The following is a 24,524-nucleotide window of genomic DNA, read 5'->3' on the forward strand; positions in this document are numbered from 1 at the left end:
CTTTATGTCACCAATTGTACAAGTCTTCCCCAGATTGAAACTTATTAATACTTTCCTTTAAACACAAAATAAAATATTACAGTAGCTGTTTATTTAGTACTTGTTATGGGCTAAGAACATAAAACTTTTCCTATTTAATTTCCTAATCTTTAAATAGCCTTGCAGTGTAAATACTATTATTCATAGATGGGGAAACTGAGCCTTGGGGCAGTTAATTAAAATTCTTCAGATCACAAAGCCAGTAAGTGGAAGAACCCAGACTCAAGCCAATTACGTTACTCTCTGAGACATCATTTCCTCTAAGGTCCACTAACGTGCATTATCATTGCCAATGCGGGGAGCATTCATAAACTGAACTTCTTATGTATTAAACTGTGTGTAGATATTATCTCATTTAATTCTCAAGGCTTCCCTTTGAAGTTGTACCATGTACAACTCCTCTATTCCATAGATTCCATAGACTGTCCTATCTGAGGAACTTCTAAATATATTCTGAATTTATTAAAATTTAGCTTCGTACATATTTTGTCAAATATTACATTGATAAGCAATACCAGTGCTAGTTTTCTTCCTCTGTTTTAAGAATAATTTATTTCTAGTATTCTGGGGAAAAATAATGAGGTCTTTATCTCTCACTTACTCCGTGTGTGCGTGTGTGTGCGTGTGCGTGTGTGTGCGTGTGTGTGTGTGTGTGCACGTGTGTGTGCGTGTGTGTGTGCGTGTGTGTGCGTGTGTGTGTGTGCGTGTGTGTGTGTGTGCGCGTGTGTGTGTGTGTGTGTGGTGGTGGGGGTGGGTCTTCTGCCCCATTGTTTCCTTGCCAGCTCTTCGGAGCCATGCACTCGTCTCACTGCCCTGTGAGCCAGCCACACTCTTTTGTTTGTGGATCAGGAGGTCACAGCTTGAAGATCAAGGACTGCTGCACTACAGTTGAGAATGCAAGAAATTCCATAGAAACAGGAAGGCCAATATAGGGCAGGATAGTGCTGGTGATACGTCCCTGTATGTATTGTTCCTCATCTTCTGTGACACCACCTTCCAAAGTTGCACCTAACTTCACTAAATGATTGTGGAAATATAACAGATGTCACAGAATCTGGGGTTAGAACTTTAAAACAGCAAACTAGTTATGACTTTCCCCATTGTCCAGGAGGAAGACCTTTCTCCCACTGAAGTTCATATTGCTATTCAGATCAGTGTCAGTCTTCTCGTTTATTTAAATCTCCTTCCCTCTCCTGCTGTTTCCCATTGTGCTCTCTGGGATGGACTGTAAGCTGAGTCCATTACTGAGTTATATACCTCCCATACAACAACATGGTCTTTGCAGAAGCTTTGAAATTACCTCTTGAAGTTCCATTTTCCCCAGTGTTTGGCAAGCTTGCACACGCCTGCACTGGCACCACTGATTTCAGTCTTTTCAGTAACAAATAGTACTCTAGTAGGTTTTTATACTGTGTGCCAGGGGACTATGGGCTTCACTTTATTGATTGTGTGCCACTGTCTTTGAGTGTGATTTTATGAGGCACTGATTTATGTTATGTGAATACAGTCATTTTCCTTCAGTAAGGAGATTGTATCTAAAGCTTATCTGCTCATTTCTTGCTTGTTTACCCTCCTCTCAGCTTTTGTTCTGAAAGTCAGAAGACTGCTTATTCCGAAAACTAAACAATTACAAACAGTGAAATCCATTCTCAAGTCCTACTGGTGAGGGATTGCGTAAGTTCTCAAACTCTGAATTTCAGCAAACCCTGTATTTAAAATGGTTGAGGTAGAAGGGTCTGTTGGGTTTCATGTTAGTTAGTATGCTTCCTGGAATTCAAATACTGGGAGGTTTTAATTAATGCCCCAAAGAAAACAAATACAGTTTTCTTTATTCCTTGCTATCTATGGAGTATAGAATAATCTCCTAACAAAACCTTCTCAGCAACCCTGTTTGTCTTGAGGCTAGGATATTTGATAAACTCAGGGTGGTTATTGAAGTCACTCTTTCATTCAGCAGCAGCATCATCAAATATTTATACCTCATCATTTACTGTTTAAACATTTAAATTTCACCAATGGAATCAAATGGTCTGGTGAGGATTATTTATATTGGAAAACAGTGCCATATGTCTCCACTCTACATATCTGAAAATTCTTTCAGCATATGCTGCAGAATTACTTTTTGCATTCACTTTTCTACTTCCTGACACATGGTAGAAATGTAATAAATGTCTTTACAATTAATAAGAACGAGGAAAGAAGAAATTTGGAAGTTGGTTGCCATTATAGTGAATGAATATTTGGATCTAACATTTTCCACAGTCTTGTGGAAAGTAAGGCTCTTTACTAGAATCATTGAGACATCATATATTTTTCAAGATTGTAATGAGTGTGTCATTGTGTTGATGAGAAGAGCATCTTCTGAGTGCACATAACTACTCCTATTGAAATTTGTGTCTCCAATCTTAAGAAAGCTAGGCAAAGGCAACAGGGAGAGAAATTGACATACAACTTCTTGGACAGAGAGACTAAGATGTTCAAATGATTAGACAGCTAGATTATAAGAGATTAACCCATATTTTCCCAACGGAGTTATCTGAAAATATAGTTGATTATAATGATGGACAGAATATCACTCCACAAAGATACAGTTGTTACAATAATGTATTAAAATGGGAAATGTACCTTTTTACCCCTGGGAATTCAAATGAGGAAAAATACCTAATCAGATATATTGTTACTAAACCAAAAGGTTACGGAAACACTAATTATGCTAATCCCAAATTTAATGTTAAAATGGGACTATGGGGAGACCAACAAGTACATATCATCACCTCCTTGTAGATCTCAGCTGATTAGTAGCTAATTATGAATCTTTGAGGATAAGTCTTAAATCAGGCATATTTAGTTTGCAGTTTTCATTACCTTTTGAATTTTTAGTTGAGGACTTAGTTTTCTAGGATGCTGGTTGTCATTTTTTCATGATATCTTGATTATATTTTACATAATGGAAAAATATTACTTTATTAAATTGTTTTTCTAAGGGGATGGGAATGAATGTGAGTATCTGTACCTCAAATATCACACATCCTTGAATTCTTCATTCCTAAGGCTATTAATCTCCCATTAAGGCAAACAGAGTTGTGCTTTCTCAAAAATGATACAAAATTTTAGTCCTTTCTAGGAGGCATAAATTTGATTATCCTTTCTATCAGTGAAAGGCAACGATTTCTGAGCTGTTTAATTTTTGATGCCTTGGACTCGGTGTAATAGGGAGTGGGCGGGAAACACCCAGTCCTCCCAGATATTCGCAAACCGTCAGCACGACTTCTCTGGCCACAAAAGATGTCTTTTTATGGAGATATTTTGTTGTAATTTCAGAAGGTGGTTGTTAGTTATCTTGGCTACATTACATTTAGCACATCTGGGATGTGTTCACATGAAGACATTGGCTAAAAGTAGTGTCTTGTGGCCTGGAAGTGACTCTGATATTGAAAAGGCTGTAAAGGACATTCCTTGCTTGTCCTCACTCAGCAAAGAGACTTTCCATGGGAGGCATATCAGGAATGCATTTTGGATTTCAAGAACCAGCACAGAAGTCAAACTTCTCAACTGTGGTGAAATTTTTTTCACAATGGCCTAATGTGCTTTTAGTTCTTCCCTCATATCTGCCATGGCAATTACAGCTCTGAGACAATTATTTGCAACCCTGACACAAGAATTTCTGACAATGGTTCTACAGTTACTTTTGAATTAAAGTAATTTGGGGAAATGACTCACATTTAAGCTACCACCACTGTACAGATAGTGTAAACTATCAAGAATGCCCCAAAGCAAATTGGGACACAGTACTTGTCTCTCACCGCTTAAGTCAGAACTGGATAGTTGTCAAGAGAAGTCAGTTTCTGCTGAACTTGTGATGTAGCAATATCTGAATTTTTTTATTCTTAAATGAAGATTACTAAGACATAACAGAATCTTGTTCTGTTTATACCTATTCATTAATCACTTTTAGCACCAGAGTTTGTCTTAGCACAAAACTATGAAGTTTGAACCAAGACAGAATTTGTTTCAACTTTTAGTTGAAGTTGTAAGGGTACATTTTATATAGTGAAGTATGTTTATGCTTTAGGGTGACTTTGCCATGTTAGCTAATAAGTATATAATTCCAAGGACTGATTAATAGTTAAAAAGCTAGGATTTGGGGGGAGTTTATCATTTATTATTTTTGCCATTTTCTTAATATACTAGAAATTTATTTCACTTTTGTGGGGAGGTTTGGTATAACGTAAGAAAGTGTCTACAAAAGCACTTTGCAAGTTGTAGACTATTCCCATGATCTGGATAATACTAGCAGGGATAACATCAACAAATGCACAACTTTTATAGCACTTACTATGTGTTGAAAACTGTTCCAAGTACTTTCAGTAAATTTTAACTATTTAATTATCACAGAAGTCTTCTGAGAGTAGATATTAGCAATTTCATTTGACAATTGAGGGACTGAGGCCCAGAGTGATGAAGTAACTTGTTTAAGATCCCCAGTTAGTATATGGCGTAGAGGGGATTTAAACCCAGGCAGAATGGCTTCAGAGTTGAGAACAGAAAAATAGGAAGCCCCTGCCTTTTCTATGGCAGTCTGAATATTAAATAGTGAGTAAATAGATGCTTCTAAGAGGCTATAATTGAATGAGAAGAGTGTTGCTCATTTGATTTTGATGTCTATGAATCTGATAGGCACTGTGATTTTATCTGCCAAAGCGAATTTAAAAATAATCACAAATATGCTTATTTTGATTTGGTGTGACATAATTCTACTCTTTGGCTGGTTTTCAATAGTTTTATTATTCTAGCAGTATAAAGGGCATTTTAAAAAGTAAATGGTAAAAAAAGTTTTTCTATTTCATCTTTAAAAAAACTCATTGGTTTATCTCTTGGTTGGGTTCTTGCAGCAGTGTGACAAAAAGGTATGATTAAAAGACTCCCCCAGGGGCAGGTGCAGTGGTTCATGTCTATAATCCCAGAACTTTGGGAGGCCAAGGTGAGAGGATTGCTTGAGGTCGGGAGTGTGAGGTTGCAATGAGCTATGATTGTGCCACTGTACTCCAGCCTGGGCAACACAACAAGACCCTATCTCTAAATAATAATAGAAATAGTAATACATAAAAGATTCTTGCAGAGACTAAAAGGGAAACTAGTTCATAAGGGTTCAGTCATCTTCACAACAGGTTGCCTTTCAGACAGTGATGCTGACTTGTGCAATTTCAAGAAAAAGTCCCGGATTTTCATATTGTCAGCTTCAGTTATTACAGGTGGGCCAACTGTCTCCTACAGGGTTAGAGTGAGTGGTCTGTAGAGGCGAGATCCATGAATAGTACAACAAACTGAGCTACCCTTTAAAAAAATTAGTGCTTCAGTTAATATGACCTCACATTTTTCTCCCCAACTATAACTTTAACCCTGTAGTTTATGGGTCTAAAAGATTTTTCATAGCATCTCCTTCTGCTATAATGAGAGTCACAGTAATTGCTCAAAGGCGTTGACTCCAAAGAAATGCTTTATTTTGTTTTTCCATTCCTTTTGGAAGAAATATCCTTTGCCCAGGTGGATTTAATTCAACTCAAAGGACTTTCTCTTAAAAAAAGAAAAAGTAAGGACTATTTTCATTTCTTATGTTTCTTCTAGGTGCTGTATTTAAGTTTTATAAGGGATAGTGGATAGTAGAGTTGTATTCCTTGGTAGAGTAAGTTCTTACACGTCACTATTTCTTTTGAGACTAGTCACCACTTTTACTTTTACACCCCATTATGAAGAGGTCTTAAAGAAAGAAAACATGAAACAGGAAGCAATAATAAATGTCTGTGTTCTAAGAATTTAAGTACCAATAAATAAAAGTTGTTATAAGGATAAGCAAACTCCAGACACTCCCAGTGTCTATTAGAATTCTTGGCACTGGCCGGGCGTGGTGGCTCATGCCTGTAATCCCAGCACTTTGGGAGGCCGAGGCAGCCAGATTGCCTGAGGTCATGAGTTTGAGACCAGTCTGGCCAACATGGTAAAACCCAGTCCCGACTAAAAATACAAAAAAAAAAAAAAAAAAAAAAAAAAAAGAAAGAAAATTAGCCAGGCATGGTGTAATCCCAGCTACTCAAGAGGCTGAGGCAGGGGAATTGCTTGAACCAGGGAGGTGGAAATTGCAGTGAGCTGAGATTGCACCACTATACTCCAGCCTGGGCAACAGAGTGAGACTCCATCTCAAAATAAATAAATAAATAAATAAATAAATAAATAAATAAAAATTCTTGGCACTGTGACATTTAGGACGTGTTAGTTGGGTGTTAACTGTGCACAAGACAGGTCTGTCTGATGATCACATAAGTTAGTAGACAGGCTATGCCATGTAGAGCCTCCTCAGAGTCAATGGCTCCTCTTATGCTTCCAGAAGACTTGGTAGATGTTCCTATTATTGCGCTCATCTCATTGTGAACTCTTTGAGGGGAGGGTTATATCTTATTGACTTAAAATGGTGCCTAAAACAATTGGCACCTAATGAATATTGTAGAATGAAGAGGGAAGATAGGACTGGTTCATAAGTGAGATGGAGGAAGATCATTTCAGGCAATGAATATAATAGGAGGAAAGGAAAGACATGGAAGGCTCTGCAGGCGCAGTGGCTCATGCCTGTAATCCCAGCACTTTAGGAGGCCGAGGCGGGTGGATCATGAGGTCAGGAGATCGAGACCATCTTGGCTAACACGGCGAAACCCTGTCTCTACTAAAAATACAAAAAAATTAGCCAGGTGTGGTGGTGGGTGCCTGTAGTCCCAGCTACTCCAGAGTCTGAGGCAGGAGAATGGCATGAAGCCGGGAGGTGGAGCTTGCAGTGAGCCAAGATCGCGCCACCGCACTCCAGCCTGGACAACAGAGTGAGACAATTCTCAAAAAAAAAAAAAAAAAAAAAAGAGAGAGAGAGAGAAATGATCACATGGTTGAATTTGGTTAAAATATAATTTAAGAAGGCACTATTGGAAGCTACAACTGAAAAGCTAGAACGGGCAGGATTTCATGTCATTTGACATTTCAAATCATTGTCAAGTTGGGGTGGGGGGGTAGTAGGTGATTCCTTAAATTTGGAGCTTAAATGACGAGAATGGGTGTGATCTTCTTAAAAGAAATTAAAATTAAGGGGAAAACATTTGAAAGAGAAGGAATATTCTGTTCTGAAAAATTGAGTTTGAGCTTCCAGTGGAGCCTCAAGACACAGGTAAGGAAATCTAAATGGAAACAGAATGAGAAGCTTAGGAAAGCAAGGTCCAGGCTGGAGGAAACACATTTGGCAGGCAGACCAGCAGAAGTGATTGTGTAACTAAGGATAAGATGAAATTGCCAAACAGAAGAGGAGCACAACAAAAGAACTGAGGATAATACCTAAAGAACTTGAGAAAGAATAACCAAAATATGAGAAAGTGAAGGGGCAATGAGAGCTACGTGTCACAGCATGAATGTTGGATGCAGCATGACATGAAGAAATGGCTGGATTTTGTAGCCAAGAGTTGAGTCAGGTGTTGCTCAATCACCTGTTAGCTGCATGATCTGCAGCCAATTACCTAAGCTCTTGGGCCACAGTTTCCTTACCTTACCTGCAAGGTGGGAATAACACCTCTGAAGTTGTGTTAATATAAATAGATTAAACAAGTATTCCTTAAATAATGCTTTTAAATCACTCCTTTTATTAAAATAATAATCACCAATAAAAGAGAAGATTTGGAGTTATCTGTGTTTCTTATGTACATGCAAGCAATTATATTACAAAATGTATTATTGTAAAAATGTCCTGTAATGAGTACAAAATTAAAGACTTAGGATGTTTTGGATTATGTAATTTGTAAAGGAATACACTGTCTTTTGCCCACAGTCTTCTGAGTAAAGCATTTTGGAGTTTAAATATAATTCAGTCTGTTTTATCAAGGTTAATTTTTTGAGAACCTGCTCTGTTCCCAACTCTTTTCTTGCTCTTCTGACTAAATTCCTCTACCTAAGCCCTTTGCTTTCCAATTCTTAGGGTGTTTATTATTCTGAGTCTTCTTTAGGTGACTGATACTCCCCAACTCTGGGAACTACAGCTTTTGAAGCAATCTTAAATTTATAGCGTTTGTGATTTTTCTAGTACATTCTATTGAACACACTCTTCTTTTTTATTTTTGACAGAATAAAATTATATTTAAAACTGTTTATTGAGTTATGATTAATTGGCATACAAAAAGCTGTACATATTTAATGTCTTCAACTTGATGAGTTTGGAGATAAGTATACACTATGAAACCACCAGCATAATATCTGCCATAAACCTGTTCATCACCTCCAAAAAGCTTCTCCCATCCTCTTTATTTATTATGAGAAGCAAAATTATTATTTTATTGGGATGCATTTGTAAATTTTTGCCTCAGAAAATATTATCTGATATAAAGTTAATTTTTCCATGACTCAACATCATTCACAAAATGCTTTTAAAGCATTTAACATACTGGCATTTTTCACTTTTATTAGAAAAGGAAACAATAACTCTTTGTTATCCTTCTTATTAGGGTAATACATTAAGAAAGATACTTCTGAATCGATACTTTAAAGGTGATTATAGTATTGGCATGAATGGACACCTATCAGGAGCCTACTCCAAAACTGCACAGGTGGGAGGTAAGTCCTGTCATTTGTTTTTTCGTTTTAGGATTCTCTTGATACATCTCCATGTCATTGTTACTCTTGTATTTTACTGAAATGGCAGAGATATAAAAGAGTCATTTAAAAATCACTATTAAAAACTTTCATACAATTTGGGGTTCATAAAACAACAGATTTGAACATCAGAATTAATTTTGCTTTTTGACTTTGGAAAAATAGTTAAGTTATAATCTCTTAAGTAGAAATTAAGGACAAAATAAGCTAGTTTTCTTTTTCTATTTTTAAGCAAAACATTTAATCACATGTGTCAAACATTTAATAAAGAGTTCTGTTTTTACAAACTTTGATTTTTTAAACTCAAGCTTGTTTGTTTGTTTGTTTTGTTTCTTTTTTTTTTCTTTTTTCCGAGACAGAGCCTCGCTCTGTCACCCAGGCCAGAGTGCAGTGGCACAATCTTGGCTCACTGCAACCTCCGCCTCCCAGGTTCAAGCGATTCTCCTGCCTCAGCCTCCCAAGTAGCTATGATTGCAATCATGTGCCACCACACCCGGCTAATTTTTGTATTTTTAGTAGAATTGGACTTTCACTCTGTTGGCCAGGCTGGTCTCGGACTCCTGACCTCAAGTGATCTGCCCGCCTTAGCTTCCCAAAGTGCTGGGATTACAGGCATGAGCCACCATGCCCAGCCTCAAGCTTCTATTATATTTAACTTTGTAGGGAAAAATCTCAATGATTAATATTTTTATTAAAATAATAAAATTTAAGAATTTGAAAACCTTACACGTTAATAGTGTCTATAATTAAGATTTATTTATTTATTTTTCCTAATCACAGGAAGCTTTTCTGGACAAGATTCAGATAAGATGGGGATATCAATGTCAGATATTCAGTGTCTGCTGGATAAAGAAGGTGCCTCAGAACTTGTCATCGATGTTATAGTGAACACCAAAAATGACAGAATTTTTTCAGAAGGCATTTTCCTCGGCATTGCCTTGCTCGAAGGAGGAAATACACAAACACAGGTACTTGTTCATCAATCATGGGGATTACATTTATTATTGGTATTTCTTGTTTACTTGTCACAGAAACCAAGGAAAAGTAATGTGTTTCTTTTAGCTCTTATTGCTATAAAAAAAATCCATGTACACACTTTTCTTAAATTTATTTGTTTGCTGTAGAAACTACAGAGCTTCACAATTTATTCTGTCAAGCAGAACATTCCTCTGAAACTTCCTTCTGACATTATTCCAGGAATTCCACAACAGTGAGCAATATGCTTACCTGCACACAGGAGATTAGGCCACTATTTCCAGAAGGCACATGTTTTCTTTTGAAACTTCTGCCAAGTAGCCCGTAGGCTTGACTACACCCAAAGGCAAAACATGCTGTATGAGCTGGAGAGCTGGGGAGTGTTCCCAGATGACAGACATTTTCCTCCAGTCTTTTTTTTTTTTATCATTATGGTTAAATAGTAATAATTGTACATATTTATTGGGTACAGTGTGATATTTTGATACATGTATATAATATGTAATGATCAAATCAAGGTAATTAGCACATCCTTCACCTCAAATGTTTATCATTTTTTTGTGTTGGGAACACTCAAAATTCACTTTTCTAGCTATTTGAAAATATACAATAAATTGTTAATTATGGCCACCCTACTGAGGATTAGAACACAGGAATTTATTCCTCCCATATAACTGTCTGTTTTGCTGCTTGGTAGCCTGCTCTTTCTAGGTTTGCCTTGGTCAGTAAAGAAAACTACCTACTTACAACTAAGTATGTTATTAGAAATTCCAAAAGCCATTTTCTCGACTCATGGCCAGCAGAAGCCATGTCTAATTTGAAACTTGGATATTGTGCTTCATTTAACTGTCAAATACATTGAACGATAGTAACATTACCATCTAACACATCCAATCACAGTGGCTTTAGGAATAAAGGCCTCGAGCAGCAAGTGGCATGGTGACAAAACAACGCTACATCTATAGTACTTAGTTGAGAAAAGAAAGTGTTTAAAATTCTCATGATGCTGTAGCTGCAGCATAGATTTCCTCTGCAGGAAGTTGAGGAAGGAGGTGATGGAGGAAGTTGAGTGAGTTTTCTTGGAAATTATCTTATCTGAACCAGGTGTTCAGTTGGGGCTTTTTAAAAATTGTATTTTATTTTTAATTGATAAATAATCATTGTGTATATTTATGGGGTACAATCTGATGCTTTGAGAGATATATATATGTTGTGTAATGATCAAATGAGGATAATTAGCATATCCATCACCTCAAATATTTATCATTTACTTGTAGTGAGAGCATTTAAAATTCTTTCAGCTATTTGAAAATATATAACATATTATTGTTATTAAGTATCATTGCCTTGCTTTGCAGTAGAACACCGAAACTTACTCCTCCTGTTTAACTGAAACTGGACTCTATGACCAATGTTCCACTGTCTACTTCTATGACTTCAGCATTTTTAGCTTCCACTATTTTACTTATCAATGGATGAATGATTTTTTAAAATGTGGTTTATGAACATGACAAAATACTATTCAGAATTAAACCAGGAAGTTCTGTCAACTGGGACTTTCTAGAGGAAGTGTCCAGGCAACCACATAACATTAGATAGAGACTTTTCAGTGGACAGAAGTGACAGTATTTTTTTTTTTTTTGGTAGGGGGCATCTCTAGAAGAAATCCTTAGGATTACAGTCTTTTCTAGATTTCTGTTTCTAGGCCACTAAGGGTCACCAGATGGGATCATCCTTCATCCTTTGCACTTATTTTTGCTTACTTGTATCCTCATATTGCTGCGGAATAAGCCAGCTCCCATTGGAAACTGCACCTTCTATTTATAAATTCCTGGCAAGTTGTTCCCCCAAGATCTCTTCACAACCAAAATATTTTTCAGTCCTTCTTTACATGATTTTCTGTGGCATTTGCCACTAGTGACTTTTTCTTTCTTCTTGAAAGCTTTTCTGCCTGGGTCTTGGGACACTACCCTCTCCAGCTTGTCTTCTACCTCCTACCATTTCTTCTTAGCCTTCTGCAAAGGTTTTTCTTCCTCTGCTTAACTCTTGAATCCTGACATCTCCCAAGTCTCTTTGCACTCTCTCTTCTCACTCTGTTTGTTCTCCAGCCTGACCTCATTCATTTCCACACCTTTAATGTTTACTGTGTTTGGATGCTTCTGAACTCACCGACGTTCTAGACTCTGTATCCAGCTGTCTTCCAGAATATTTAGTGGGATGTGCACAAATGCCTTAAGCTCAACAAATCTCACATGGAATCTGCTGTTGTTCTCCATACACCCACTGCTCCTTTTGCCATTATCTCTCTCGATGACTGGCACTCCATCTACCCAGTTGTCTGATCAGAAAATGATAGTCAGCCTTGAACTTAACTTCTCCACCCTCACTTACTCTCTTCCTTAACATCCCACTGATGACCAACTTCTGTGATTCTACCCCCTTAATATCCCTCATATCCATACTCTATTATTTTCAATCCCTGCTTTTCCAGCTCTCACTACAGATCCTCCTTGTCTTTTCCTGGACAGTGACAAATAGTCTTATAAGAGGTGTCCCTGCTTCCAGTTTTGCCCTTCTCCAAATCATTCTTCATGTTGCCTTCAAAGATGCCTTTCCAAAAACATGCTATTCTTCTGCTTAAAATCTGTCACCTGCCCTATAAAGACAGACTCCCTGCTATAGTCCATAAGATCCTTCCTGTTCTCTTCAAATTTTCCAACTTTCCCTTGTTCTTCCACCCTCTTGCCTCCTGCATCCTTCCTCTTATGCATCAGCTACACTTAGCTCTTTGTCATTCCTCAAATGCGTTGTGTTATTTCTCATGCTGCTTTCTCCTCTTTGAGGATTCAACTCAATACATTTCTCCTAGAAGCCTTTTCAGGCTCTGTATCTCACTGGGTAGAATTGATTACTGCTTACTGTGTGCCCCTGTTATAACCTGTGAACGTCTTTAATGACATTTCTGCCACTTTTTGTTTGTTTGTTTGTTTTTGAGATGGAGTTTCACCCTTGTTGCCCAGGCTGGAGTGCAATGGTGCAATCTCGGCTCACTTCAACTTCCGCCTCCCCGGTTCAAGCGATTCTCCTACCTCAGCCTCCTGAGTAGCTGGGATTACAGGAACCCACCACCATGCCCGGCTAATTTTTTGTATTTTTAGTAGAGGTGGGGTTTCATCCTGTTGGCCAGGCTGGTCTTCAACTCCTGACCTCAGGTGATCCACCTGCCTTGGCCTCCAAAAGTGCTGGGATTACAGGCGTGAGCCACCGGGCCCAGCCATTTCTGCCACTTTTTTGTGCCTCTTCATGTGTGTATCAGGTGCCATCTAGTAAATTATAAGTCCTTCAAGGTTGCAACTACATTTTATTCATCTTGGTACCCCTTGTGTCTGGACCAATCTTGGGGTTCAATCAGTGTGCAGGAGGGAATGGATCTGTGAATGAATAGTCCTAATCAAATTCTTTCTTCTTCATAAAGTCTTTCCTAGCTCGTCTGGGGCATTTGGTATCCATTCCCTTGTCTCAGCTCCTATGCACTTGTTTCTTTAATACCCACTTGGCATTTTGCACGTGCTACTTTGTTTAGTTGTAATTTGTATTATACCCTGCCTCTCCAGTTGAATTTCAACTTCTTCAGTATAGGGGGTCATATCCTATTCTTTATGTCTACAATACTTTACAGCCATTCAACAAATATTTGTTGATGAAACAGCGTTAAATTACTTTTATATATGAAAATCTTCTTTTAAGATGGATTATGACAATAGGTACCAGCCTTCCTCTACTCGGATGTCTCACATTGTACAACCCAGATGGCAACTATGTTTTCCTGGCTCTAAGAGGTCTAGTTGAGATTAGCTCAAATCTTATTCCTTGCCCTATAGCAGTCTAAAGCACACTCCTCCCCAATATACTTGCCAGTTCCCCGGGGGTTTTACATTCTCACTGTCTCCTTAGCCAGAAACAGTCTTGCTTTCTCAGCACATAGATTCTTAACACCCCTGCTTCTGTCATGCTGAGAATTGCAGCCCCTTCCTTAATTTCTTCCTTTCTAGCTACATTAAGTCAACGTATGTATGTTCTATACTTTATTAAAGATCAAGTGAAGGGGAGGATACAGGAGGTACTTATATTACAGTTTCACATGGAACCTAATGATAGCAATAAGAAAAATCATACCTACTAAATATGAGGCACTGTTCTTTGTGATTTGTATGTTTTACCTTGGCTAATATTCAAACAACCTGTGAGGTAACTGGTGTGTTATCCTATTTTACTGAAGAAGAAACTGAGATAGACCCAAGCTTACGTCGCTAGTTAGAGATAGGGCCAGGTTTCAAATCCATGCAGTCTGGCTCCAGATCTGTGCTCTTAGATGCAATAAGCATCTATTTTCTAGGAATAATCATCTCCATCCTCACCCCTAGGATATTTCACTTGAGGATTCTCCCTGCATCATGCTCTTGTCTTTCTCCATTCTCACTTCCCTTCCCTTTTCTGCCTCTTCCACTCCCCTGTCACACATATCTGTTTATCCATCCCCGTTAGTTCCAAAACACTTGGAGTTTCTTTCCTCTTACACTCTGTGCAGCTAATGGAGGTAGTTTCCTAAGCAAAAATCATATCTTTAGTGAGAGGAATCCTTATGCTACTTATTGAGATTATATAAATATATATGGAACCTACTTTTCCTTTTTAAAATCGTGTTGTTAAGCATTGTAGATACCTGGTTCTTAAAAGGTATTATCTGTGTAAATAATCTAGCGTTTTGATCGTAAGAGGTTGTTTTATACATTTAGTGATTTAGAGTCAGAAAATCTAGATTTAAATCCTAGCTCTACCCCTTACTAGTTACATAATATTGGGCAAGTCACTCATCTTTACTAAACCTCATTTTATGAATCTATAAAATGGAACTAAGAATACTCTATTCATCACACTGGTGAATTGAAAGTATCTATGAAGTGATGTATACGTAAGAACTACACAAATTATGAAACTTTGTTTTAATAGAGCCACAAAGTTCTCATAACTCCTCATTAATATATTGGAAACTCCTTCCACCTTCTAACCCCATTATATTGAAAAGATTCTAACTTTATCATCTGCTTAATTCATGGGATTGTAGAGGTCTGTGGATGCTGCATTTATTGTCTGAATTAACAAAACCAGCTTGACTGCTTTACTGTGGTTGCTATGGTTACCATGACTTTTTGGCCTTATTTCTTGAGGGTTGCTCGCCTTCTGTGTAGGAACTTACCCTTGTAGGTGTGCAGCTGACATCTAAGGCTTCATAAGACATTCTGTGTATATACATTGCGCATAGAGAAAATTGCAGGGTAGGCAACCATTTCAAGACCTGATGTCATTAGAGTCTTGGTTATGGATCCCAAGACCTGTGGGTCATGGTTCCAGGAATTCCTAAAGGAAAGCATATCCTGGAGGCAAACTCCCCAAATTTGGCTATTTAAATGTTCTTATATTGGAATAGGACCAGTTCTGCTTGATCTGGAAATTATTTTTTCTTATGTTTTCTTCATACTATCTCTCCTCGAGCTTATATAACTCTTTTATTCACTACAGTTAGGGAGTTACTATCTTTATTAATTTACAAATGATATTTATTTTGTCTTGTGTCTATCTCATAATCTTGGTAGTAAGAAGTTATAATTTCCCCACCCACTTCAAATTCTATCTTCCCTGGAATGTGTTATCTTTCCTACCTCCTACTGCTTCTCCTGGACACTTCCATAAGGCATTGAGCAGACAAGAATTGGGTAAATCTTCCCAGGGCTGAATATTTCCACATCTTACAAAGATACATTTTATCATACTTTTGTTTCTGAACCACTTCTGCATCATTATTGACTAAATTTATTTTAAGGTGGATTTGTCTGAGACCCCCATGCAAAACAGTGTAGCTAATGAGGAACCAAAAGAAGTTGGTACCTGTTTATCAGTGAGATCCCATGAGTCAGGCTACCGTGGTAACACTTTCTAAATTTCTAAAATGTACTGTAATTTAGATAAGGAGAAAAATAGTCCTTTGTAACTTTCCGTAAACTCATGTTTATACAGGGTGATCATTGGGTTGATGGCTATTTTCCACTTTAGATTACAAACTCATGAGAGCAAGGATTGTGGTTGGTTTCCATTTTTGTTCTATCCCTATTAACAGAGGGCTTGACACATAGTAGGCACTCAATACATTCATGTTGAATCAATGCATGACTTTATAATAATATAAAAATCAAAGAATTCTTTCCATACAACTTCTTATAATGTCCCTGTACATTTTTAAAAATATATAACCAGTAAGGATAAATTAAACAGCATATGAAAATATGTTGGAGTTTAGTGGAAAATGCTAAGTAAATACCAACTATTATTAGTACACATTAAATAGTACAAGAAACTGGCAAAGGCTGTCAATTTATGAAATAATAATGGGTAGTGCATTAAGTATGTGCTTTTACCTATAATGCTTATGTTTATTTCAAGCATAAAAACACTATTTGTCTCCCCTTGGGTATTGATGTCTTAAAATATGTTTTCTTGCAGTATTCTTTCTACCAGCAGTTGCATGAACAAAAAAAGTCAGAAAAATTCTTTAAAGTTCTCTATGATCGAATGAAGGCTGCTCAGAAAGAAATAAGATCAACAGTGACAGTTAATACCATAGATTTAGGTAGCAAAAAAAGGGACGATGACAATGAATTGATGACATCTGGTCCACGAATGAGAGGTAAAGAAGCATTTGAGTATTTGGGAGAACAGAATGAGAGAAAAGAGGGGAATAGTGTTTAAATCTCATTAACATTTGTCATCTCTCTTCTCTTGGTTTAATTATCCCCACTGTGGCTCTGATCATCCATAAAGAATTTTGGTCATGGGTTGACCCTAAAACGGCTCTGCAGGACTAGACTTAAATGAGACATAATCAGTACAAAGCAACCAACGACATGAAAAATGTTTGATTTCACTGTTGCATGCATGGTAAAGAATAACTGCCCCAAATCTTTTAAGTTACCATGAAAATAAAACTTTAAAAACAGAAATTACCACACCAAACTCCAATGAAAGATTCTTGGTATTAGAATGACAAAATCATCCATGTATTAAATACAAATCATAAAGACACTAACATTTTGAAGTTTGTCGCATTTTCCTACCTTCTTGAACATGAAACTCATATATATATGTTTATATATATGAATATATATATTATATATATCAGAAAGACATGAGTCCTTTTAAAATTTGCTAAGCATTGAGATCTTTTTTATGACCCACTGCAAATTTAACTTTTAAGTGCTATCTCAAATCCTTTTTGGAAATTGTTGCACCTTTTTTCAGATTATTTGTAATTCAGTTGTTAGAGAATTTGGGTACCTGGTTGTTTTTCTTTTTTTCTAAAAATTAGCGAAAGCAAATTGGCTCAGAAATATAAAAGTACTGCTTTGTTTTCAGTAAGAGATTCAACACTACATTTAAAAGAGGGAATGAAAGGGCAATTAACAGAAGCTTCTTCAGCAACATCCAAAGCATATTGTGTATACAGAAGAGAAATGGATCCAGAAATAGACATTATGTGCACAGGACCAGAAGCAGGAAACACTGAGGAAAAATCTGCAGAGGAAGTAACAATGAGTCCTGCAATTGCCATCATGCAGCCAATACTGAGATTTCTTCAGTTACTGTGTGAGAATCACAACCGGGAATTACAGGTATTTGTTCTGTTTTGTGTGAAAGCTGAGAATACAACCTATGTTTGTAAGTAATTAAATTCCAGTAAAACCAACAAGTAGTTTTGGAGAGAGTTTTGGAAAGATAATCAATAAAAGCAATTGTCCTCTTCTGAAATGGGAAGAAACTTTGGTATCAGTGAAGAAAAGGAAGAAGAAAATCCTTTTATACAAAAAAAAAAAAAATCAGCCTCATACAGTATCATCCTCATCAATATTTTTAGCCTCAAATATTTTTAGCCTCAGTGGGCATCCTCTTCCTAGTATTCTCTGGTAAGGTTATGTTGTTGAGAGAGATCATATTTGTCTCATCTATATCTTTCATGGTTTTATAGTCTTAAGGGGCTTTCATTATTTTCAAGCCAATTCATATTTCTCGAGTGAGAATACTGAGTATATTTGTATGTCTTCATTTGAAACAGAATTAACATAGAAGAGGATGTTTTTAACTAGAGTGAAGGTGGATACATTAAAAAATGAATGTAGTCAGTGTCTTATATCTTCTTTCCTGCATTTTCCTTTGTTAGATAGATGAACTTAGGAGTGCCTATGAATTTTGACTTTTGGCCACTTTTTTGCATTGTTTGTACACAGGCAGGCCGAGGCCAGAAACACTGCTTCTGGAGGGACAATACTGGATCAGTGCCCACGGGCATATCCTAACCCATTTCATCTGTCAGTGTAGGAAATAGACATATAGGGTATATAACACATTAGATAGTATCTGATTGAACAGTTTACTGATAGGAGTGTGGGATCAGTATAGAAAATACTACTTTTAAAATTGTCTTAAGAAGAATAAATGGTAGATATAAATTCAAATAAACACATTAAATAATAAATTAATAGAAATAAATACTAAATTGAAATATAAAACAAGTTTCCTTCCCAGCTTACCCTTTTACTAGGTATACTCCCCAGAGAAAATCACTGTTAACAGGTGATTAATCTGGAGAACTTGACTGAATATTGTCAGGGTCTAGGTTTTTTCTTCTAGAAATTTTTATGCATGCATAAGCATGTTGATCTGTGCAGGTAAACATTTTTTAAAAATCATATTCTGTGGTATTCCGGCCAGGCGCGGTGGCTCACGCCTGTAATCCCAGCACTTTGGGTGGCCGAGATGGGTGGATCACAAGGTCAGAAGATCAAGACCATCCTGGCTAACATGGTGAAACCCTGTCTCTACTAAAAAAATACAAAAAATTAGCTGGGCGTGGTGGTGGGCACCTGTAGTCCCAGCTAGTCTGGAGGCTGAGACAGGAGAATGGTGTGAACCCGGGAGGCGGAGCTTGCAGTGAGCCGAGCCGAGATCTTGCCACTGCACTCCAGCCTGGGTGACAGAGTGAGACTCCATCTCAAGAAAAAAAAAAATCATATTTTATGGTATTCCTCAACTTACATTTTTCATTTAGTAATATCTGTTATTAGTCAATTACTTATTGCCAGGTTATGTTTATTGGTACATGTTGAAGTACCGAATTTTTATAGTTTTACAGTATTCTAATGTTTGGATATACTAATGTTTATTAAGCCAGTCACATTACCATAATTATTAGATGGTTTCTGGTGTTTGTATAACAAGCAGTATGCAGGGAACCTGTTGGTGTACTTGTGTACATATATCTAGAAAAGCTTTTTAGAAGTGGAGCTGTATGTTAACTGAAAATTTTGATAGATACTTCCAGTTGCCCTTCATAATGGTTATATCGTTTATAATCAATGAACAATGAAGTTGCACTGTTCATATGAGATTATTTATAATTGAAAATTTGCTTCTCTCCCTAATGAACTTCTTTCTACCTAGTTTTTTTTCTCTTTTTCCCACTTCTCATTACTTTTGCCCTCTGTGTGTAGTTTGATGATAATGACACTGAGAAATGTTTATTATGAACTATCTTGAGATATATATATAAAAAATATATATGTACACACAAAGGCACAATATATTATATATTATATATAGTACATATATGTGTGTGTATATATGTATGTATGTGTGTGTGTGTGTGTGTATATATATATAGATAGATAGAGTTGCTTGAGGAAAAACCTAAGGCCTAAGGGCCTTTCTCCCTCCTTAAATGGAGGACAATTTTAATAAATGCGAATAATTTTCTTACAAAGAAGAGTTAGAAAAGCGCACATATGGGGAGAACAACAAACAATCAGCACAGTGAATTTTTGTAACCCTTCAGGTTTATTTTCTTTTGCCTTCAGAACTTCTTGAGGAATCAAAACAACAAAACAAATTACAACCTTGTCTGTGAGACCCTTCAGTTTCTGGACTGCATTTGCGGAAGTACAACCGGTGGCCTGGGCCTGTTGGGTCTCTACATCAATGAGAAGAACGTAGCACTGGTCAACCAGACCCTGGAGAGCTTGACTGAGTATTGCCAGGGCCCCTGCCATGAAAATCAGGTAACGAGAAGTATTCATGACTAATTAGTAAAGGGATTAAGTTGGGGAAGGAGCCAATCTTTGTGTGCACTTGAAAGATCTTTCTTCTTGCTGTGCCAGACATTTTTACTTTCCTAAGAAAACATACAAAGACTGAATTATAGACGAGGAAATGCTATGCTGCATTTGTATATAATTTCATTGTAAAAACAATTCCCATGAAAATGTTCAAGATAAAAATCGACTTACTGAAAAAAGTGAAATATGTGTCATGACCACCACCCAGTTTTCATCTTTAGTGAACCTTTCCGGGATTTGTGGAATAAACTTTCTTTGGCTCTTTTGGCACCCCTACAAGGAGTAGTATATGTTGTTTCTTTTATATGCACAATACACTTGTGAATAGGTGTCATTATTCCTACTTTGCTGATGAATAGGCTCTAACTCAAAGATTAAGTGACTTTCCAGAGTTTCAGAGTGACAGAATCAGTAAGTTGTAGAGCCACTCTTACAACTAAGGATTTTTTATTCTGGGTCTAAATCGAGTGCTCTTTCGACTATATTACATTCTGGAGGGCACAGTTTCAAGTCTCGTTTCCAGAATGTTTGCCTCTAATTTTGTTTACTTGGATATCAAGGACATATTATGGGAGTAGAAGGCAGGACACTTGGGTCAATTAAGGGAAGCGATGCCACCTGAAAGTTTGCCAGTTGACTGTATCACCTCCTCTCAGGCATCATGGAGCTACCATCATAGGCATGGATCAGTCCAGAAGACAGAGTTTTCAAGTCATAAACATTTCTGGATATAAATATTAAAGAAGCCATTGAGAGCAAAAACAACAATGATTGACATAGAAAAATGTGAAAAAGAAATTTGCTTTTTTAAAAATTGCAATTTACATGAGATGTACACACACATGCACATGGTGTCTATGCACACACACATATATTTATGAACATATGCACACATATGTACATGCATAGTTGTATAAAATAAAAACAGGACAATTTTGGCATAAACAATTTGTTATGGAGGTATTTTCCCTTTCTGTACTGTACATATGAAATACCAAAAGAGTTTGTGGATTTTTCCCTGCATTTTTCTGGGTTATATTTCAGTCTCCCAGAGCAATGATACAAGAAAACCTAGATGTTGATTTAAAGTTAAGGAAAAGCATACAAATTCAAAGATTTGGTTTTGTTGTTGATAAAAACTTGTACATCTATAATAGAAAATAATTATACCATTTGTCTCTTCTGCTGTTTCCGGGAAAGCTTGTGAGAATGTTCCCCAGTTTTGGTCTCATAAGAGAATGGAAGTGAACTTTGAAAGTAATTTACTAAAACCAAATATGTTCTAAAAGTAAAAGCTAATTTTCAAATAACATGAACCTCACAAATACTTCCCCATTGCTCTGAAAATGTGTGGGAGGAAAGATTGCTGGCAAATTCTGGAGATGATCTGCAAAAAGATTCTCTTTAAGTTTGGCAAATATTTTAATGAGCAAAAGAACCTCAGGAAAGGTAGGAGATGGGTAGAAAACACCTTTCCTCTGTGTCAGAGGAATAAAAACTCCATTGTATGAAGGGAGAAATAAAGCCCATGCTGAAAAAGCAGTCATTTCGAAATTGTCTTGATTTTGTTCTTTCTCATTTAACTTGTCAGGATTTCAGTTTTTCATACCCCTTGACAAGGTGCTACATTGTTAACACATAGTCCTACAAATCTGGCTCACAAGTTCCTGATTTAAGACCTGTAACATTAAATTCAGAATCCCAGCACAGTTGATCTTAACCTTCAAAATGTGGATGTTTATCTCACAGGATGTTTCATAAATTTTCCCCAATGAAGATCCCTCATGTAAGTTTAAGAAATTCAGTAAATTTTTCCTTTGGCCATCATTATTGACAGCATGTCCCCAGACATCAGGAGAGTCTCTATATTACTTGTCTTCGCTTCCACCTGGCATGGACAGCAGCATCTCTTGTCATCAGTTTAGCATTAAGTAGCAATCAATTTAAATTGCTTCATCGGTACTGTAAAATTTGCCTACAAATCTCAGGTATGAGGGACACACGTCTTTCATAAATGGGAAAATTGTTTTATTGAGGATAATTCAGATCTTAAAATTCTGACCTTAAAGAACTCCTCCATTGATTGGTATATTAAAGTTTATTGAATGAAAGAATATTTAACTTAACCAGTAGTCTCCGAAATTCTATAAACACAGTATATTTTAAAAGATATATGCTTCACGCAGTGTCTCTCTCAGTGTTCTGCATACAAGGCCATTTGATCAATACTAATCAATTAATTGCCAGACCCTATACAAAAGAATAAGTCAAATGCTCAAAGGCAAATCTTAGCTATTTTTTAAAGGTTAAAAATTAAGGTTTTTATGTTGCTTTATATCCTGTTAGTTCTGTGCTATTCTGTTGTGAATCAAATGCTGTTCTACAAATATTTTGTTTTCTAGACCTGTATCGCTACACATGAGTCTAATGGGATTGATATCATCATTGCTTTGATTCTGAATGACATAAACCCTCTTGGTAAATACCGAATGGATCTGGTGCTCCAGCTAAAGGTAGAGCGAATCCACTGTTCAGGCCAGAAAAGCTACAGTTTCTATAGTACAATCTTTAAGCAGCTCTTGTCAAAAGCATACTATCATGTTTTCAACGAATCAATTGACAGAAAGGGATAGTGAAAGTACAATGCTTACTAAACTCCAGATGCAATGTGAAGTTAGCTTTGAGGTAATATTCCATGGCAAGGTCCTTTCCTGGAAGTTCTCCAAGCAGCCACTGTGTTTATGATTTCCCTTTTGCTTTTATTTTTATTTTTATTTTATTTTACTTGACTTTTTGAGATGGAGTCTAGCTCTGCTGCCTAAGCTGGAGTGCAGTGGCGCGATCCCAGCTCACTGCAACCTTCTCCTCCCAGGTTCAAGCAATTCTTCTGCCTCAGCTTCCCGAGTAGCTGGGATTACAGGTGCCTGCCACCACGCCCAGCTAATTTTTGTATTTTTAGTAGAGATAGAGTTTCACTGTGTTGGCCAGACTTGTCTGGAACTCCTGACCTCGTGATCCACCTGCCTCGGCCTCCCAAAGTGCTGGCATTACAAACATGAGCCATCGCACCCGGTCTAGTTTTTATTTTATATTTTTCATTATAGGGAGAAGCAAAAGGTGTTGATATATTTTTAAAACACATTGACCACAGAATTCCACCCAGAAGGTCACAAGGAATTAGACAAAGTCAAAGGAGTGCTGCATTTTAGTTTTATGGCTCTCTTCTTTCTAAAAGTTGTTCTCTTTTACATTAAAATATTATTTTTCCCCAAAATACTTTCAGTGATATCCACACTCTAAGAGATTTCTTTAATTTAAGCCTTGTGCGCAGTTCCCAGCAGTTTCATTTATAAGAGCTCGGGAGCACAAATTAATATACACAATAAATTGTATAAAGCCCAAATGCTAAAGCATGATATTCAATTGAGATGAGCTAGTAAAGACCACATTATTGTGTTTAGGGTTAACGAGGAAAAAATAATCCTTGCTTAAATTACAATTTCTCTGTGAAGCCTGGTCTATCCAAGACTATAAAGAATGTATAATTAAATTTAACTTTGTTTGGGTAAATTTGTAGCCAAGAAGAATAGGAATGATATTTTTCTAATTCCGTTTCTAAATTTAGGTTTAGGTATTACAATGGAAAGTACATATGTTTATGTGAAGATTGTGCTAAAGGCTCTTAGTAAGCATATGCTTCTTTATCTTTATTTTATTTTTTTGAGTTGGAGTCTCACTATGTTGCCCAGGCTGATATTGAACTCCTGGGCCCATGTGATCCTCCAGCATCCACCTCCTGATAAGCTGGGATTACAGGTGCATGCCACCACACCCAGCTTAACTGCTTCTTTAATAGAAGAGATGGGTCTGTATTTTTTCATGTTTTCAGTTGTAATATGTATAAGCTTCTGTTCTTTCTATTCATAGATTAGAAAAGGTGATTCTTACGTAGATGTACTTTTGTGCTTTGATTCATTACCATCATGCTTCAGTTAATGAAACCAGCCTGTGAGATAGTCAGCTTAAATTCAAGTTATTAGAAAAATTTTTGTTGTTTTATCTTAAATTCATCTTTAACCATAATTCATTAAGAAACAACATAGACAGGTCTTGATCTTTGGCTTTTAAAATCCTTCATTAGTCTAAAGACTATAACTTTAAATTTCTTTTGTAGTTAATTAAACTTAATGGGCAGAAATACTGAATGACTCATCCATGTAAAATAAAGTATAAGCATATAGATTATTTACAAATCAAAGCATGTGTAAAAAAATTAAGTGAGAGGGCATCACTTAACAGCACAAAGATATTATCAACTATTCAAATGAAAATGCTTTTTTAAAAAAAGTTATTTAAATTTTTGTTAATTTTAGTATGTAAAATTGTTACCTTTTAAAAATATGACAGTTGGATAAGTCAAAATACCAAATATAGATTTGACTTGAAATATTTAAAGTATAGTCTTTTTTTTCTTAGTGAATGAGGTATGTGTACTTTTCTAAACAATCTTTGAGGCTTTGTACATGTTGTCCGATATAAGAACAATGTTTGTAAGACAGAATAATATATATTAGAAATTTAAGGGATTTCCATGCATAGGGTACTTTAAATAATAAA

The 24,524-nt window shown here is 36.5% G+C and overlaps 1 protein-coding gene across 3 annotated transcripts in view; it reads left to right on the forward strand.

Moving 5' to 3' along the window:
* LOC105492154 (inositol 1,4,5-trisphosphate receptor type 2) overlaps positions 1 to 24,524 on the forward strand; it is a 493,933-nt gene that overhangs the window by 329,070 nt on the left and 140,339 nt on the right. For all 3 annotated transcript variants that reach the window (XM_071072009.1, XM_011759132.3, XM_071072008.1), the window contains 6 exons: positions 8,565 to 8,673; positions 9,493 to 9,680; positions 16,246 to 16,429; positions 17,155 to 17,411; positions 19,650 to 19,850; positions 22,310 to 22,420. In XM_071072009.1, coding sequence (XP_070928110.1) covers positions 8,565 to 8,673; positions 9,493 to 9,680; positions 16,246 to 16,429; positions 17,155 to 17,411; positions 19,650 to 19,850; positions 22,310 to 22,420 — 1,050 coding nt within the window. The remainder of the gene's footprint in view (positions 1 to 8,564; positions 8,674 to 9,492; positions 9,681 to 16,245; positions 16,430 to 17,154; positions 17,412 to 19,649; positions 19,851 to 22,309; positions 22,421 to 24,524) is intronic.

Source organism: Macaca nemestrina, chromosome 10 (assembly GCF_043159975.1).
Source record: "Macaca nemestrina isolate mMacNem1 chromosome 10, mMacNem.hap1, whole genome shotgun sequence".
Lineage (NCBI taxonomy): Eukaryota > Metazoa > Chordata > Mammalia > Primates > Cercopithecidae > Macaca > Macaca nemestrina.